The sequence below is a fragment of the Cryptomeria japonica genome, chromosome 10 (genome assembly GCF_030272615.1).
Source record: "Cryptomeria japonica chromosome 10, Sugi_1.0, whole genome shotgun sequence".
Lineage (NCBI taxonomy): Eukaryota > Viridiplantae > Streptophyta > Pinopsida > Cupressales > Cupressaceae > Cryptomeria > Cryptomeria japonica.
The window spans coordinates 155,778,658-155,797,900 of record NC_081414.1 but is presented as its reverse complement, the minus strand read 5'-3'; the positions used below and the strand labels follow the sequence as shown (position 1 = coordinate 155,797,900).

The 19,243-nt window shown below is 34.8% G+C and overlaps 1 protein-coding gene across 1 annotated transcript in view; it reads left to right on the top strand.

Moving 5' to 3' along the window:
* The first annotated feature begins 7,366 nt into the window (after window positions 1-7,366).
* Window positions 7,367-19,243, top strand: part of LOC131057708 (uncharacterized) — a 52,043-nt gene continuing 40,166 nt past the window's right edge. The window contains exons 1-3 of the mRNA XM_057991860.2: window positions 7,367-7,652; window positions 11,107-11,167; window positions 13,381-13,799. Coding sequence (XP_057847843.2) covers window positions 7,515-7,652; window positions 11,107-11,167; window positions 13,381-13,799 — 618 coding nt within the window. The 5' untranslated portion in view covers window positions 7,367-7,514. The remainder of the gene's footprint in view (window positions 7,653-11,106; window positions 11,168-13,380; window positions 13,800-19,243) is intronic.

Here is a 19,243-nt window from a genome sequence, read left to right as displayed (position 1 = left end):
TACTTTCCTTGTCATACCATGGGTTTGTCGGAAAAGTGTTTTCTACCCCCAACTTGGGATGAGACCTTTTGCATGCATTCAAAGCCTTGTGAATGAGTGGAATCAACAAACCGCTATGACTGTGAGCCCCTATCTTGCTGGATGCATTATCCTCTTTGTTCTTCTTTAGATCCTAAAAGTGTTGCTTAAGTTTAGCACCAAAGATTTCTTTACTCTCTTGATTTATGAGGATTTTGCCCTTGGAAGGAATTTTCTTTTGCATGTGATTCACCTGCCCAATGCATTGGCTGCTTGGAGAAATGCCTATCTTGATGAGAAGAGGTGAGTGATCTGATTTCAACTCTATAAGACATTCCCCAATATCAAACTCGAACAATCTAGAAAAAAATTTGTGAACAAATCACGTAGTCCACCACACTTTTACCATTATAATTATTGCATGTGGTACCTCCTGATCTCGGCCAATCTCTCATGCCATTGCAAATGATCATGCCAAACAAACTACAAAGACCAAGTATTTCTGCCCCAAACTGTGTCACATTTCCATTACCATCTTGAGAAGTTCTTTTGCAGTATGACTTCCACATTCCACCAATCATAAAGGATTGTTTTCCCCTCTTTCCTCATTGCTCAACTAAAGGGACTGATTATTAGTTGTCCTTGCATTAAAGTCACCTATTAGCACCATGTCTCCAACTGTGCTAAAAATAGAGATATCCTTTTTTAGCGAGGCATAAGGGTCTTCGTTGTCTAAATTTCTCTTCTTAGCAAGTGGCCAATTTGAAAGTTACCCCATTCTTTGTTATTTGCAACCATATGTATTGTTTATTAGTGTCTTCTTTCTCAACTTTAACAATTCCCTGCCATTTCTCATCTATTAGCATTGTAACTCCCTTGTGACCTTTGCTTGTTTCACTCCCTTTGTTCCAAACTGAAACTTTCTTAAATCCTTCGAAATTTGGAACTTTACATCCATCATGTTCATGTGTTTCTGTAAGAATGATAATGTCTTTTCCTTTTGCTATGGGGCCCAATCCAGGTCCTCTCCTCTAAGGATATCCTCTACAATTCCAACTTACAATTTGCTAGTATTACTGTGGGGCCCTTATTCCCTATTTCTTGTTTGAAAAACATAATCATGGTTTTGTTTGAATTCTATAAACATCGATATCTAGGTTTTTGTAGTTGTGATAGGTGTAGATCACTCAATAACGGAATCGAGTTTTTGTTTGAATTTAAATTTTTGCTTTTTCGCATTCCTCTATCGTTGTGCCATTTTTTGTATATATATTATATGTTGAGATTTCTTCATTCTTGGTAGCTTGTTTTGGATATTTTCCTATTTTTTATTTGAAAATAAAATTCCATGTTTTGCATCTTTTTGATTTGTTTAGCTAAACATAGGTGACATGTATGAGAGTTATAATAGAGTGGTCCAAGCTACAATCTAAGCACACGAGACTATAGGAGTCTTACGGTAGACTATAGTGAGATGCATTTGAGAAAGAAATTATGTTAGCATGGGAAAGATTGGTCATTTTCCTATTACATGTGATGTCATAGATGCCACCATTTTAAAGGAGCGTAGAACATCATAAGTAGTGATAGCCAAGTTACAAGAGGAGATCATATGACTCTAAGGGAATGTAACATTTATGAGATTCATACTCTAAAGTTAAGACTATTATTAGGTCACCCACTAGGATGAGGCCCATGGGCAGGGTGAAGAGTATGAGGTCCATGGACAGTGTGAAGAGTGACATAAGAGAGGGGTCCTTAAGACGACCACCTCCTTACTATATTATTTTAGATAGATGATTATATCTATTTTGTGAAACATGATATATCAATGGAATGTTTCTTGTAAATTGGATGATGCCATGTACAATGTTATATTTATATGTGTAGACACCTAAAATTGTCCTAGCCCAATTAAATTAATATTTGTTATTTATTTAATTATTCCCCTTTTCTTCTATTAATTAGATGAATATTTATTTATTTACTTATTTCATTAAGCCTTTTCTATCCTAATTTAAATAATTTTATTTATTTATTTAAATTCTAATTTTTTTCAAATTAAATAAATATATTATATATTTAATTAATTCAATTAGCTTTTTCCTCTTTCCATTATCTAAATAATAAGTGGCCTCCTTTTCATAATCCATCCTATCTATCTCCTATATTATATATATTTTTTTACGTACCCCTTAATCTTAGTCGACCATCTTTATCTCATCTCATAATCCTAACCCTCTGTTTTTAGGACGTTCTCTATAAAAAAAGATTCCTCCCCTCATCTTTCAAATTGAATACATGAGCATATTTACACTTCGCTGAAATCATAGCCTACATTATCACAACTACATCCATTATTTATTGAGCTCTTGTGCAGGCATAAAAATCCGAGAGCAACCCATCAAAAACAAGATCAATGGAGATATGGGAACAATGGAGATCAAACCCATTTGAACGTGTGAAGATATCATTTGGTTTATTTTATGATTTCACATGTTTGATGGTTCTTCATTGAGGTTTTGTTGAATTTCACTGTAGATCTAAGGCTTTGTGGTTGGAACTAGAGGATTTGCAATAAGATTCAATTTCAGCATAGACAAATATGTTGTTTAATTTTATCTTTTTTGTATGCTTATGTGCATATACAAATGATACATCTCTAATAACATGCAATATATACTTATATGTTAATAAATAATAAACACCATAACTCATAAACATTATATCTATTATAAGATGAATTAATTAATACACAAGAAGAAAGTCCATAACCAACTTTAAATGAATTGCACTATCTATAAAACATGACACAATATCTATATTAATATGCATAAAAGATATATCAATTAAACTTAAATCTATTAAAATAATAGATATTGAACTTTTGTTATTTTATTTTTTGATTATTTAAATGTTTTTGGTGGTACATGGCTAGTAACCTCATGCCCTTTACTTTCCCACAACTCAACTAACTCAAGTAAAGTTGTAGTTTTGTTAAGTACTTTTACCTTGGTTGAGTTGGTTCATAGTTTTCTTATGTATTAAGTGTGTTCTTCCTTTGTATCCATTTTTCGGACTGCTATTCTTTTTTTTTTTTTTGTATTACTTTTAGCTTATTTCAATAAAAAAAGAAGAACACCATCTTTATTATATCTAATTCCTTTACCTTTTATAACCAAGTGTTTTCTTTATTTTATATGTAAGACCATACAACTTTTAAATCACAACAATGGAGTTAATAAATCAATAGTGGAATCATTAGTCTTTGAATCAATGACATATACACAAGTTGACTTATAATCCCTAGTCATTTAGACTCTTAGGTGTTATATGTTCATATATAGATGGATTCAAGTAAAGAGGATAAATACTGAAGTCTATGAGATTCAACTTATACTTTTATGCAAAAGAGGGAATGCAATCCAATAAATTCCTTTTCAAGTAAAGAGGAGAAATACCGAAGTCTATGAGATTCAACTTATACTTTATGCAAAAGAGGGAATGAAATCCAATATATTCCCTTTCACCTCCAAATGTAGCATTATTATGTGGGTGGATATTTCTCTTTTTATTCTTCCCTTTGTTTTGGTTCCTTGTATCCCTTTTCTACCATTTGATAATGATTGGATAAATGTTCATCTATAAATATTATCAATATAAATTTTATTTTTCTATGTGGATCATAAGGATCTATAGCCATCACATGATCCATAGATGGCCCAATAACATATTAGTGGAATGGTGAATTAATAATAGGTTGGCTTAATCTAAAAGTAAGAGCTAAAAAACACTAACAAAGATTATCAAACTTATTTATATTGAAATGTGATTTTTTTAAATTTTGATATATTCATATGCAACTCTTGTAAAAAATATTCACTACATATTCTAACTAGAATCGACCAATGATTTTACACAATTACCATCATTCATCACATTTAAAGGTACATGATCCGTAATAACTCTTTTCTTTCAAAGTGGAAGTGGAAGTTTTGTAAAATAAAAAAATATCATACTTTTTCTTAAGATTAATAGTATCCAACATAGTAAACATTCAAATTCACCTAATTCTTTTTAAAAGTTTTATATAGAATGTAATAAATCTTAAAGAGAAATTTTAGCTTGTATATTCTAAATCCAATTAATGATATCAAATTATTAATGTTACTTGGTTTTAAACTTAAGTGTACGAGTAAGATTAAGATTAAGATTAAGATTAAGATTAGTGGGCTACAATTTTGGTTGATTCGATATACTTTTTTAATTTGTGTCCATTATTTGATAAGTATGTCAATGCATGATAATCGAATGAAATAAAAACCGCATGAAACTTAAGATTTTACACTTGGACCTAGTTGAAAGTGAATTGTGTGTATAACACACTATAAAAAGAATCATGTATACCACAAAATATAAGCTTAAATCTAGTTGAAGGTGAATTAGGTACCACATGCTATAAGAGACGTAAAGATAGAGACAACTAAGGAGCAAAGTCACAGCTAGGTTTGAGCATGTTGGGATAGGTGTTGTACACCTTGCATAACTAGCAATTTGTGTTAGTGGCTAAGTGTGCTCATCTTGGGATGACGCCATAAATTGTGATGGGAAAATTCTAAAGTGGATTTGGGACATTATATGAAATAGATTTTGCACATTATGTTGAGATCATATAAGGATAAAAGATCACTTCAAGATGGGTTTTGAAGAGTCACAACTTGATTGCCCTTCTTTAATCTGGACCAAATGAGCCTTGGGTGGTGAAAAGTCACCATGGTTTGGTGAAGGGTCACACATGGAGCACCTTGGGTGGCATAGATCCATGGGTTTTGGTTTTGGTTTATAGGGTTATAAACTATTTGTTATTTCTTGTATCACCCATATTTATAAACAAGAGGCTCTAGGTAGTGATTTTCGTAGTTTTTCCTTTGAAGCAAGGAAGTGCCACACCTTAGCTTTAGGGATTGATAAAAAATAATTTGTTATAAATGTTTTTTGATTTGTCCATGTGTCTAGAAATCAAACCTATATTTGGTGGGTCTTGGCTAGTTGTAAAATTTAAAATTGTTGTTCAAAATTAATTTGCAACAATGGATTTGATTTGCATCCACAACCTTGATCCTTGTCAAAGATTTGATCTTTTGTTATAAATTTAAATTTGTGACCAAACTTCTTTTGAATATTGTTTGGCTTTGCTACTTGAACATGGTAGTTTCAATAACTATTCATAGTGTTTGTTGTGCTTAGCATTATATAAACCTAACTCCCCACCTCTCACCTTAGTCAAACCCTTCAAATAATTCAAGTTTTTAACAACTTTGATGACAATTTAAGCAACCACCAAAATGCTTAATCTATTATTCTTGATACACATATTGATGCTATATTCTTGTAATAATGATGCAATATGTAATTGAACTATTTATGGATGCTTCTTAAACCCTTCTTGATGGATAAAACAAATTAAAATTTATTATTTTATATCATCCTAACATATACATTTGAATATTTCATGCTTAAATTGACAAATAATAATTAATTTAAAAAGAATAAACTAAACCCATTTAAAAACTTGAATTTGAAAATCCAAGCTAAAATAACTACAATTCAAAATTATATATATATATATATATATATATATATATATATATATATATATATATATATATATATATATATATATATATATATATATATATATATAAAACACTTAAAATTTGTAAATTGAATCCAGATCCTTAAAGTATATTAAATCAATTTCAATAAAAAATCAGCCATTCATTAAATTTTATTCATAAGCATACAATTTATACAACTTATGTTGGCATTTTTGATGTTTATGTTGTGATTGTCATTGATGGACACACACTTGTATTGAGATCCCCTTTATATGTATGAGCTCATGCTCAACCGGTATTTGTTCCAACTGGTATGTTGTACTCTAGTCTTTAGACTAGTAGTGATTTTGCAGAATGTGTTTTCCCGGTCTGAAGCGGCATGTCGACCCCAAGCGGTTCTTTGATCACGAGTGGTACAAGGAAGCAAAGCGGCACAACACATTCTTACCGGTCTTCATTTTTGTCAAACCGGCAACCAGCAACCGACAACCAACATTTTGTATGAACCGGTAACACTCTGTGATGAGTTACCAACCGACATTTTGTGACGAGTTACCAATCCACCAATTGTTTGACGGTACCGACACATTGATGGTGATTCTTGTGTCGTGTTACTGAGTATGTCTAGATTCACTGAACCTAGGAAATTGTAATGTAATCCTATTGGACCGACATGAAATCAGATTCCTTTTAAAAGGACATCATGTCTAGGGTTTTAAAAGTTGTTGAAAGAGCTGCGAATAAGGTTTATGTTGAGCTAGGGTTTAAGGTGAAAGAGTAGAGCGATCTTATGAGAGGAGATCGAGTTGTAACTCAGAGTGAGATAGAGAAGACTGAAGTAATGCTGGAATGCATTAGCTGTGAGCATACTGGATCTAACCAAGCAGTTTGTGCTAGTAGATAGATCAAACACTTGTTGATTACTCACATCTTTGACAAGTTTGTAGCCCTTAACCGGGTAGGCCTCAAAGCCTTTGTAAAATCCTCTAACAAGGTGATTCACACATGTGAATCTAAAATCCTCTAACAAGGCAGTCTTTAATCGGACTTATCTCCTAACAGAGATTGAGATTCTTAACAGGATCTGTTCTGGTGAAGAACATTGTAAGACCTTAACCGGTCTGGTTTCTATTCTGCAGATAGTGACTTGTGAGTTCCATCTCACCGTGGTTTTTCCCAGTTGGGTTTCCACGTCAAATATCTTGTGTTATGGTTGTATTGCTTTTGTGGGTGAATGGTTTATTCGCATTTTGGTTTGTATGTGTGATAACCGGTTTGATTGTCAGACTGCTTTACCAATTTATCTCTAGACTGTGTAAGTGTTTTAGTGCAAAGATTTTTGGCATACTAATTCACCCCCCCTTTTTAGTATTCATCAACTTATACAATACTCATTAGCATTCAAATAGAAAAAATCAATGAAAATCCATAACTAAAAAAAAATATTATAGATATGAAATTTTCATATATAAACTGTTAGTTATCTGATCAAGATTCATAATAAGAGATTTGATATGGAAAGGAATTCAAAGAGTCTAGTACTGTGATTTTCTTGATCCCATAAACTAATCAATCTCATAGACATCATTAAAATCATTCATTTATTCAATCACACCCAACATAAAAAAAAAGCTCCATACAACTTATTATTTTAACGGTAAGTAAACAACAAACCCACAATTACCCCTAGAGGCCAAAGGCTCCTTTTACTTGGCCCATTTCTAGTTTTGTATAAAGTGATGTATATCCTCTCCTCTATCTTGGCGCCCCAAGGTTTGAAGTTTCTCCTGCATAAACCATAGGCGCTCTCTGGGGTTTTACAATAAATCTTAGGCGGTGTCCTCTGTATCAAAGCTATTTTACATTTCTGATTTCAAAATGGCAACCACATTAGCAGGTAGAGGTTTCTGCATCTTGAAGTCCTTACGCTTGCTTCGTCACAATAAATACTTTGAACACGCTGCTTCTACCCTCCTTTACCGCCGAAAATGTTCTCTTCTGTTGTCGCACAAACAGGTTCGAATTTCACCCCTTGATTGACTTAAAGCATAGATAAATGTGTTACGCTTGTGCATGAAATGCTTTGATGGAAATTGTCCTGATCTTCTTATTATTGAAGTGAGGTTTATAAAAACTAGTAGTAAGGGTTTTTAGGAGTCCCGAAACCATTTGCATTCATACAGAGCCCAGCTTGGCCCGGCATGTGCTATTCTCAAGGAGAATTGGATTCGATCACGTTGTTTGCTAATATTCCTGATTACCATTACACCAGAACTACTCGTATTATTGAAGTAAGACTATCATGTAGCCTTGTATGACCTTGGGCATTATCGTCGTAAAAGCCCGAGGTTGAATTGTTGGGCGATCCACGTTTAGAACCATATGTTGGGCTAATAGCTGGGTGGTCTTTGTTTTGAGTCTTAGCTGGTTCATAAAAAATTCTGTATTGTTTCAGAACTAGGCTAGGAGCTCAAAGACAGAATGTATGAGACTAAAGAGGGCCCAGTAACTCAGTCTTCAAGTGACTGCAGTAACTATGTGTTGGAGTGCTAGTGTGGCTTCAGGAACTATGTGTTGGAGTGACTAGCAGCCTATGGAAGGTCATAGATTCAAGCCTTAATTGATCCATTAAAAGTTCAACACGAATTTGTTGAATGGGATGGGATGGACATAAGAGGCAAATCGTTTAGGATCTTATGGTGGAGTTTAAGGTTCAAATAATCACATTCAAATAGAAAGGTTCAACGAAACGATTTTTCATTCAGTTATTGAATGGTTGGTGAAAATTGTAATAATTAACAAATGTATCAAATGCCAATTTCAAGGAAAAGCATAGGGTTTAGTAGTACAATCGTTCATAGTTTTGTTATCTATTAACTTTGGGTATAATTTTTAAATTGATGAATTAATTTTTAAAAAATCTGCAAAAGAAAAGATAATTAGCCCAAAAAGTTGCCACTGAGGCATTTCATATTTTGAGAATGGGATGAATACTGCATGCAATTCTGGACAAGACATATTGTTAGTTTGTGACACGTTAGTCCAAGGTTTTATACAATGGAAATCACTAATAGAAAAGGACTAAGTTTTAAATTTAAGGTTATTAAGCGGCTTATGCATTCACAAAACTGTTCTTGATTATGTCATTTAGAAAACTTAAATCATGAGACGAATGTACAATGCTGTTCTTGTTTGTGGCATTTAAATTATGAGATGAAAATGCAAAGCCGACGCTGAAAATTCAAACTATGAGACAAATTTACTAGACTGCCCCTGTTTTTGTGGCTTTGATAATTTGAATAGTAGCAGATAGAAAGCAGCACAGAATTGGTTCTAACTTTTAGATAGTTGTAGTGGAAAAAAATTAGAGTAAAACTTTTACTGGCGCAGTCAGTTCAAAATGCTACTAGACCTTATTCCTTTTTTCAAAAATAAAAAATAATGCAATGAAGAAAGCACAAATTACCTTTTTCAAAGTTTCAAACTATTTTTTCTTATGTTTCAAATCATTCTGGTTTAAGATTTTTATATTGAGGAAAGTTTACAGATATGGCTTATATGAGCACCTGAACTTCTGAGAATTAACATGAGACTAAGACAGCTCTTTTCGAGCATTAATGATAGACTAGCATTAACCCAGATTTTTATTCTATTTTTTATATTGAGGAAAGTTTATAGATATGGCTTATATGAGCACTTGAACGTTTGAGAATTAACATGAGACTAATAGATAGCTCCTTTCGAGCATTAACAATAGACTAGTACTTAGGTCCTTTTGAGCGATCATTATAGAAACCAACAATAGAAGATCAACAAGAGTCACATATTAGAATTACATCATAGAAGTTAAATCTACACTAGAAGTCAACAATGGAAGATCAAGAGTCACAACTTAAAGTTCCACATTAGATATCACTTTGATGTTTGAACTTGGGTCTCCACAGTGAGAACCAAATGCTTTAACCTATTGAGCTCAACTCCCTCGACAAGTTAAGATTTCAATATTAATCTGTTTCAATTAATAACAACTAAATGTTTTTTTAACAGAAGTGGATTTTGTTAAAAGGCTATATTTTGAGCTAGAGATTCGAAGGAAAAATGTGCTAAAAGTTTTTAATAACAGAGGTGTACAGTATGCCTTCCTCTTAGTGGGGTTTATAAAAGAAGAAAACAAGCATTGAGTGGACTGATTATTGTGGTCTTCGGGCTCAAATGAATGTCTACGCTTATCAGCTGTCTGATTTTTAGCTTGGCTACTGGAGTTTTTCAAGAGGGAGTATGCACTGGTTGGCTTCATTCCACTGGCAATAGGGCTGCACCTAGATGCAGGAGGAATCATCTCAGCCAGAACAGTAAAGGCCTAATACCTCTGTGTATAATGTCAAGAAGGGTTTGACCTATTTGATTGGGATTTGTTCTCAGAGTCACAGTTGCTGCATGCAAGTTAATTATTAAGCACAATTACGAGGCTGCATGGTTTTGGGTTTGAATGCAGGTACTGATACTAAAAATTTGCTTCCAAGATCCAATTGAATGCATATAGGAAGGCAAGATTGAAAATTCAAAGCAAATGTAAGTTTCAGCAATGTTACTGTCATTTTCTGGCAAATCAAATCAGGATTCTCTTTAAAAATCAGCAGTTGAATTTAATCTGTTTACCATCCGTAGTTGTACATAGTACATACTATTATTGGGTTTGTTATCAAAGGTTTGCAACTCTTAATAACTCAGTCACTAAACTAGTAACATGACATATTTTTAGTTTTCTTAAATTATTAATCAGAGATACAATGAAAATGAAGTAGAAGACAATCTAGTGAAACACCCTATTGATAGAATGATAATCTATCAACTAGAGTTCAATTTAGTCATTAGTCGTTACCTATACAGAGCATCAATACCTTAGATAGAAAATTCCTTTGCTAATTAGCCATGCAATTTGTTAACTCAGGTTCTGTTCATATGTCTTGCAGTCGAACAGATATATGGAAGAAGATATAACATCAGTTACATTTGATTATGGTAAACATTCAAAGAAATGCTTAAGATGAGAAATAAATGATATTTTGCTGTAATCGGTATAAGAAAAGCAGAAGAAACACTCAATAAAGCATAGTCCGATAAATGGTTCACTTAAGTTGGTGAGTTGGATCCTCAAATAATTAGTCAGGCATACTAAATACTTTAAAACTTAGGAAAATGATTTGGGTAACTCTGAAGTCAAAAGAAGTTAAAATGCAAATAGAATTACTCAAATTGAATAAGAAATTTTGTCCATTATAAATCATACAAGATCTTTCTTGGACATTAACGAGATTATTTGTTTTGCTTAACTTCATTTCACTATATCAAATCTGTTATTTGTATGCAGTTCAGAATGTGATAGAAGTTACAATAATTTTATTCTTTCTGTTATGTTTAAACTATCTACTCACATCATTCTTACACATCATTTTATTCGAAATTTTAGCATGGGCTAGGAGCCATGAAGTGGGCACGTATGTTGCAGTTTCGCAATATTTTATTGGAAGGTATTATTTTGATTACCGTTTCTACTAATATTATTTCTATTTTTCATTTATTCTTTGATTCATCATTTTGTTCTTGTGTGCCACATTCATTCTGCTATGTCTCATTACAACGTGATGTTTGGTTTTTTCAATAAATGATAATTGTTGTCTTTTTTTGCTGTCATTGTATTTTTACTTTAATGGGGGTTATAATTTTTTTTAACCCATCTCATTTCTCCTGCGATGAGTGTTGAGAGAATAAGCAGACCAACCAAGAGGGCCATAAGAAGAGACACACCTAACAGAGGTGCTGCTGGTGGAAAGACTAAGGAGATGCTGTGGCAAGTGAAAACCTCTTATCTGAGCCAAAATCATGCAAAAATAACAATTGGAAGCACTGAGCAATACATTCATGTATAACATGGCACACCAGTGGAAGTTGTCCACATTGTTGGTGTAATTAATTATTGCACCTTATATTTAAGTTTACTTAGGTAATTAGTTTTGTTTATTTATGTAGGTTTATCTAGAACGAGCACTTCACATCAAGTTGAACGCACCTGATCTTCAAGTTGAGGTCACTTAACTGCTCTTCACGTTTAGTTCACCACTTGTTTACTCATGGCTAACTCAACTCCTTTGGGAAACTTGCCTGTTGTTCACTTGTCTAACTCAACTCCTTTGGAAAACTTGTCTTCTCAATTTGTTTTCCCAAAGTCTATATATTGTAGCTCTTTCTTTGCATCTTTTACATCTAATGGAATTTAGTTATTAGAATGCTGAAATCTTGTCATTCTTATTCACATTAAATTTTGATTCATTATATTGCTGTTTTGTTCGAAGGTTGATTTATATTGCATGCTTTTATGCAATCAAACACACACGTTTGAGAGATGGGAGTTTCTTGCTAGTGAGGATAGATGATCGATTTATAGACACACTATATGCGTAGGAGATTGCTTGTTAGGTGCTTGAGCAGGACTAGTAAACACTCAACACACGTCTAGCCCAAACTAATGTTGGTCAGACAAGCAACCCAACTAATAACCATCAAATTTATAGTAATAGTGCTTTGAACTGTTGACATGGACTGAAAGTAATGGCCTTGGGCTGTAGGCACATAACCACAAATATATTCATTCTGAAATTGGCACAGCATGAACTTGAATGTAGTGTGGTGATAAGGGCTTGAAATTGGTTCCTGAAGATATGGGCATGATAACTGCTAAAGGAGGGTGGGAATATGCCCAACCACAGCTTTCTTTCCATTGCAAATTTCAGAATCCCGGACTTGACCCCATTTATGGCCTCTTCGTGCCACACCTAAACCAACACAAGATCATCCAGTGAGGGGAGAGTATAGGAACTCATCACCTTGAGAACATGTTGATTGTGCATGACTAGAAGATGCTAAATAAGCATTCAAAGAGCCAAATCCTTTTACATATATGGATTTCACTTGCATGGTCACCTCATCACTTGTGGTTCATAGTTAAAGGATTGTTTCTAGATAAAGTGAAGTTCATCAGCCACTACTTTGAACTTGTTACCCTCAATGAATCCTCTCCTCTATCGACACTTAAGAAGGGTTTATTAGTGAGCTTGGCCCTATACAAATTAGTATATCTTGGATTCTGCCCTAGATTTTGAACTTTAGAGAGTTTACTTGAAGGCTGAGTCATTCGTACAGTCCTCTGTAGGATCCTCAGTATTTCTCAATGATCTGTTTTCCATCAAAATTCATTAGATTCCAATCCCTTTCACATAGATGGATTAATGATGTTCTCAATTTTTCATTTCACTTTCATGTTTTGGCAGTTATGATATTGCTGGAATATTAGGACTTATGTTCCCACACTTGCATGGTCACCTCATCACCTTTGGTTCTTAGTTACAGGATTCTATCTGGTTGAATTTCATAATGAAAATGGCCATGATTTTGGGGATGTCATATTTTTCTGTAGCTTGTTAATTTGTAATATGACTTATATTGTTGTACTGAAATATTCATGTTTATGTGTGTTGATTGGTTGCATTAGTTTTTTCATTTTACTATTGTGAAGCTGGAACATATAATGAAATATTTTAATAAACTGTTAGCTGTTATATCCATTTGTATAAACAGGTTGTAATCCTTTCATTATCATCCCTTAGTTTCTTGTAGTTTTTGTTTACTTTATAAGCAGTTTGATAATTTTTTGATTTCCATTGCTTTAATTGTTGGTACTTTTTAGGTAAGGTAAGATCAAACTTTGATGCTGATGAGGCACGTGATGCTGATGAGGCACGTGATGCTGATGAGGCACGTAATGCTGATGAGGCATGTGGTGCTGATGAGGCATGTGATGCTGATGAGGCACGTGATGCTGATGAGGCACGTAATGCTGATGAGGCATGTGGTGCTGATGAGGCATGTGATGCTGATGAGGCATTTACTGCTGATGAGGCATGCGATGCTGATGAGGCATCCAGTGATGATAAAGCATCGGAAAAAGAGGCGACACTGCATGCAGTCCTTACTCAAATCAGTGACGATCTTGGCAAGGAATCTGTCAAGTGGCTGGGGCGCTTTTTTGTTCGTAGAAATGTGTCTGTTATTTCAACTGGGTCTTTGAATCTTGACCTTGCACTTGGAATTGGGGGACTTCCAAAGGTATGCTTGATATTCTTGGAACTTGTTTTAAGCTGGTTAACTTTGATTGGCTATGATTTGAAGTCTCAGAAACTGGTATTTCTTTTGTTACAAGGTAAAAAAGTTTTATCATAAAAAAGGGGAAAAACCACATAGTTATATCAAATTGTTAAACAACATCCAAGAAAGCTTAAAAAGCTGTATTAAAAACAAGCAAACTCTAGACTCAAGCACTGAGTTTACAGGTTTAGTCTCTGCTATTATTATGGGCAAATAACAACACTAAAGTTTAACCTGTAAACGCATAAAAACCAAATAGCATCGCGGTCCTCTGCATCAGCGAGTGCAACAGTTCCATCTTTCCCATTGGAGTGTGCGCTTCAGTATTTATTCTCTTCTACCATAGCGTTCTGGGTAAACTTTTTTTGCAGAGCAAACTTCTCAGGTCCTTCATGTTTTTCTTGGTAAACTGCATCATGCCTGAGACATTCTCAAACATGAAAATATCTGCATCCTGCACAATCTGTGGATTTGAGTTTTTTCCTTTCAGCTTGTTGACAATCGTGTGGCATCCTACCCTTACTGCCTTCAGATTGCTGACTTCTTTATATCCCCTGTTTTGGTACTTTCTGTTGGCACCTCATCCTTCAGTTTATCATTTTCAGCACTTTATGGAGTCCTATCTGGGTCACTCCTGCATCTTTCTCTGCCTCATCACGTTGTCTATTCTTACTGCCCACTGGCAAGGTGATGTTATAAAAAAGGGCTTTTGTTGAGATTGAGGTTTAGACCTCACTTAAATTGGTAGGGGGTTTGGTATGCCTCCATGAATTGTGGTCCATTCTCTGCAAATAAGGAAGATTGAAGCTTTCATTTTCGTGGTCTTCTTCCTTGTTTGCATATTCCATATTTGGATGTTCCTTTCTTTGCTTTTGCAGCTGCATTCTTCAATAGTGTTCATGGATTTCTCAATTGTACATTATCATCCAGGTTTATTTCTAGCATCCATTTGTAACACCATTTAAAACATCTCTTATCACAGTTTGAAACATCAGACTCATGAGATAAAATTCTGGGCAAGTTAGCTCACTTGCAAGTTTTGGTATTTCTTGGTGAGAAACTCACTAGTTAACTTGCCAAAACTCCCAAGTTTTACCAAAAAACTTGCCTGATGATGCATAATAACAGTTCACAGCCAGAAAAGCATCAAAACACTTCATTTTTACATGTTAACAGCATTCAGTGGATTTTCAAGTGATTTCAAAATATTTTGTGTGATCTTTGATTGATTTGAGTACCGACAAGTTTTTGGCAGCATTTGCAAGGCATGTAACCTAACAATGTCACTACTTGGGTTTTTTATTTTCTGATTTTTGTTTTCTCTCTCTCTCATTCTAGGGTTTTATTAGTCTCTTCTAATATATTTCTATTATTTGGCTAGCTGCCAGGGTTTACATTTGAAATTTTTTAAGCTTTTTATATATGCCAAGGTTTCAAAATTCAATTTTTGCTGGAGATATGGCATCTGGTGGCCTCCTCATGAACCTTACTTGGAGGCATGGAATCCCTTAGGGAGAAACAAGACAAGGGAGAAACACGACAAGTAATGTGTGGTTATTGTGGGAAGAAGATCAAAGGCATCAACTGCTTCAAATATCATCCTGCATGGATGTGTGGAAGTGATGTTTCACCCTGAAATTCAGTAATGCTCAATGTTTTACACGAGGTTATGGCTCTTCTTTCTCCATATGAGGAGAAGAAGCAGAATTGGCAGCTGCATATGTAGCGGCATGAGATGCTATTATGAATCTGATCTCATATGAAGTGTTTTGATGGTTTGCTGGCCACTATGATTGCATAATACAAGAATGGATATATGATGTTTGAGACTTATGATGATATGATTGTTGAACTATGATCCATGATGTCTATTAGTGAATGAAAAACAACAACTTATCAGTTCCCTAAAGTCTATCATTATGCATGTTTTTAAAGATTATTTTGTGAACATATTTATTTTTTTCACGTTTGAAAATTTTGCTGAGGCTTCCCAAGTCGCCAAGTCTTAGTCAAATTAGGGTCAGCCGAGTTTTGTGGAGTCATGATTTTTCAACTGTCTCTTATACATGCATACTTCCTCTTTGTCTAGTGCTTGCTTGACTTGCCATTATTCTTGCATCCCTCTATTGTTGTTCTGGATGTAAGATATCATTTTGTTGTTCATTTGCTTGATTCTCGTCATTAACAATCCATCTTCTCTTTTGATTAATAATACTGCAAACATCAAAGCTCTCTGCATCCAAAAGGTCAAATTTCTCGATGTATTGAATACCTTTGAGGACCACTTCATAAAATTGGCAATTACATGGGATGACAAGCAGAATGAAAATGAGACACCATGAGTTGGCAAAATATGACAAAGAATTCCATACTACTTAAGAAGCTTTAAGGTAGAACAGGAAATAAATTTTCACACTGTGGCAGACATAATGGGGAGGAGACACCTTGAATTGGCAAAAAGTGACAGAATTCCATACTACTTAGAAGCCTTGAAGGAAGAACACGCAAGAAACTCTCATGCTATGGCCAGATTTAATAGGCAAAGCATAGCCCCCCAAATGCAAAAAACAGAAGGCCCAATCTAGCAATTCAATAAAAAAAGAGATGACTATTGAACTATGCACAAAGAAGGAATAAAAAAAGAGATGACTATTGAACTATGCACAAAGAAGAAATAAAAAAAAAAAATGACTATTGAACTATGCACAAAGAAGGAATATTAGGAGATAAATAATGCTTTGCTACATAAAACTCTGCTAAAATGCATGAAAATCTGCACATAAGACAAAACACCTTAGTTGGGCAAGGGAAGAGAGTCAACTACAAAAGGCTGCTGCAAGAGGAAAGTAAGCTCTGCCAATGGCGAAAAGCATTGCTGAACAGTAAAACAAAGCCGGTCAATAGTGACAGATGGCAATAGAATGGAAAGGCATAAACACTAAATATATGAATGTAGCACTACTTAGGGAGGTGTCTGACATAGAAAGAATATAGGACAAAACCATGCAGCACATGAATGATAGGGAGTTTTTAGATGAGGTTCATTTGGAACACATTAAGAGTGCTTATCTATGCAAGGAAACCAATGATTGCTTGGATGTGGAGGCAAACATGTTGACAAAAGAAGAGAGCCCTAAAAAGGTCAGTTTGGTACTCCGGCATGGACAAGAAGCAATACGCAGTGGTAACATAATTCCCTGGTCTTTAGAAGAAAGAACGCTGCCTCAGCCAGAAGAGCCAGCTGCTTCTAAGTCACACAAAAATTTAAAGACTTTACAAAGAATAGGAGGACAGACATTAACATCTTTTCTTTTCAAAATATTAGGGAAAAATTGTACAAATATAGCTCATTTGAGCAAGTTAGAAACAAATACTATTAAACAGCCCATAAGGGGCTAACAAAAGAACCAATTATTACATTATAATCCAGCAACTACACCAATATAGAGCACGGCAAGAAGGATCCAATCTGACAAAGAACACCAATAGAACAGACTTAAATATGCTTTCCTTTTCCTTTGTTCTTTTGCTTTTTCTTTCTTATCAATAGTGTTGGTGAAGTGCTGAACTTGAGTTTCAATGTACTTAGTTCTGTACAAGTATGAGCAACTTGGTTCATGCTGACATCAGTGGTGCCATTGGTGATGTTCTTGATGGCAATGGCAGTAAATCTATTGAGCATCAACCTAGTGGAGGGTGTGATCAAGCAAACCATTGAATGGATAGTTTGGGTGCTGGCTGCATTGGTTTTGAGGATCACTACACATCATGGTGTCATTTTCATTATATTTGATATATCCTTCGATTTTAAAGAGTAGTTTGAATGTGCCCTTGCTTGCTGAAATGAGGTCTATTAGATTGAGTGTGAAGGAATTCTATGATTCATTGAATGTGAAAATTCTAGAGAAAATGTTGTGGTTTATTAATATGATTGTAGGTGTGAAGTTGGTCAACAAGATTCCCATGCGTGGTTTTTTGTATGTGAAATAATCCATAGATTTGAGACTCGGACTCGGCAAGGGTGACTGACTCGGGACTTTGGACTCGGCAAAAAAACTGGCTAGGACTCGGCAAAGTGAAAAACCCAAGAAATTTAGAGATTTTTAAATATTTAAAACTTGTTTCATGCACCATTTATTAAATAAACCTTAAATACACAATACCATGATCAAATAGAAGCTAATTTGATCACGTACACATGTATACATGATACATCGATCACATTAGTATAAAGTTAAACTGTTAAACTCAAATTGTAGCTAAACTGCTGAAGGAAATAGTAACCATAGATATATAAAATATAAATAGTCATAGTGTCAAATGTAAAAATATTACAAAACTCGTGGAATATGAAATCCATGACATCAAATGTTCCACAAAATATCAAAACAACTACAAGTCTATGACTCAGAGGAGCCTGCATCCTTCCTACGAAGGCATCTAAGGTAGGTCCTGGATGATTCAGCAGCCATACTCTCTGCCCGTGACTCCATTCCACCCTCACCAACATCATCTGTGTCTGTGTCTGGCTCTGGCTCTGGCTCTAGCTTTGCTTGTGCTCTAACCTCCTCCTCTGACATGGCTATAGCCTCAACCTCTATATCTGCCTGGTCGATTCAATCTAAGTCCTAGCCACTAAAGACAAGATTTGTAGCCTCACTGATCCACTCAGATTTTGGATCAACCTCCTCTAGTGTGATTGGGGTGGTGTCATTGTCCATAACCTGTCTTTGTCGAAGACGAAGGTTGTAATGAACAAAGACTAGATCATTCAACCTCTCCACAGACAGGCTATTGCGCCTCTTGGAGTTTATGTGCTCAAACATACTCCATTTGTGCTCACAACGGGAAGCACTACATGGTTGGCTCAAAATACGAATGGCTATCTGTTGAAGATTTGGTGTTTTAGGACCAAACATCTGCCACCATCTATCTGAGATGAGAAAAAGATGAAAAAAATCAGCCTCATTTAATAATTAATAATAAATTGAAATTATGCTCTTAATTTCTTAAAATATATATTTTTACCTGGCTGCATTTTTGTTTGATTGTCTTTGCAAAGTTGACGAGAGAAGACCTCCCCTTCTGCATCAGAAAAGGCTTCTAGCTTGTGGATTATAGTGCTGCTATGACCAAGCGACATTTGCTCTATCACTGAGTAGAGCCCACTAAGAATCTCCTCATCCACGTCGAAATTAGGGCAGAAATGGTATGATAGATTGAGGTAATAAGCTGCTCCATGGAGGGGCTTGTGAAGCTGGACCTGCCATCTCCTATCAATCATATCCCAAATGGGACGATATTTACTCTCATCCCCTCCATAGGCAGATCTTATGCCCTCCTTGGCCCTATCCATGCTCTCGTATATGTAGCCCATTGCGGGCTTCTCCCCATTAGCAACTCAT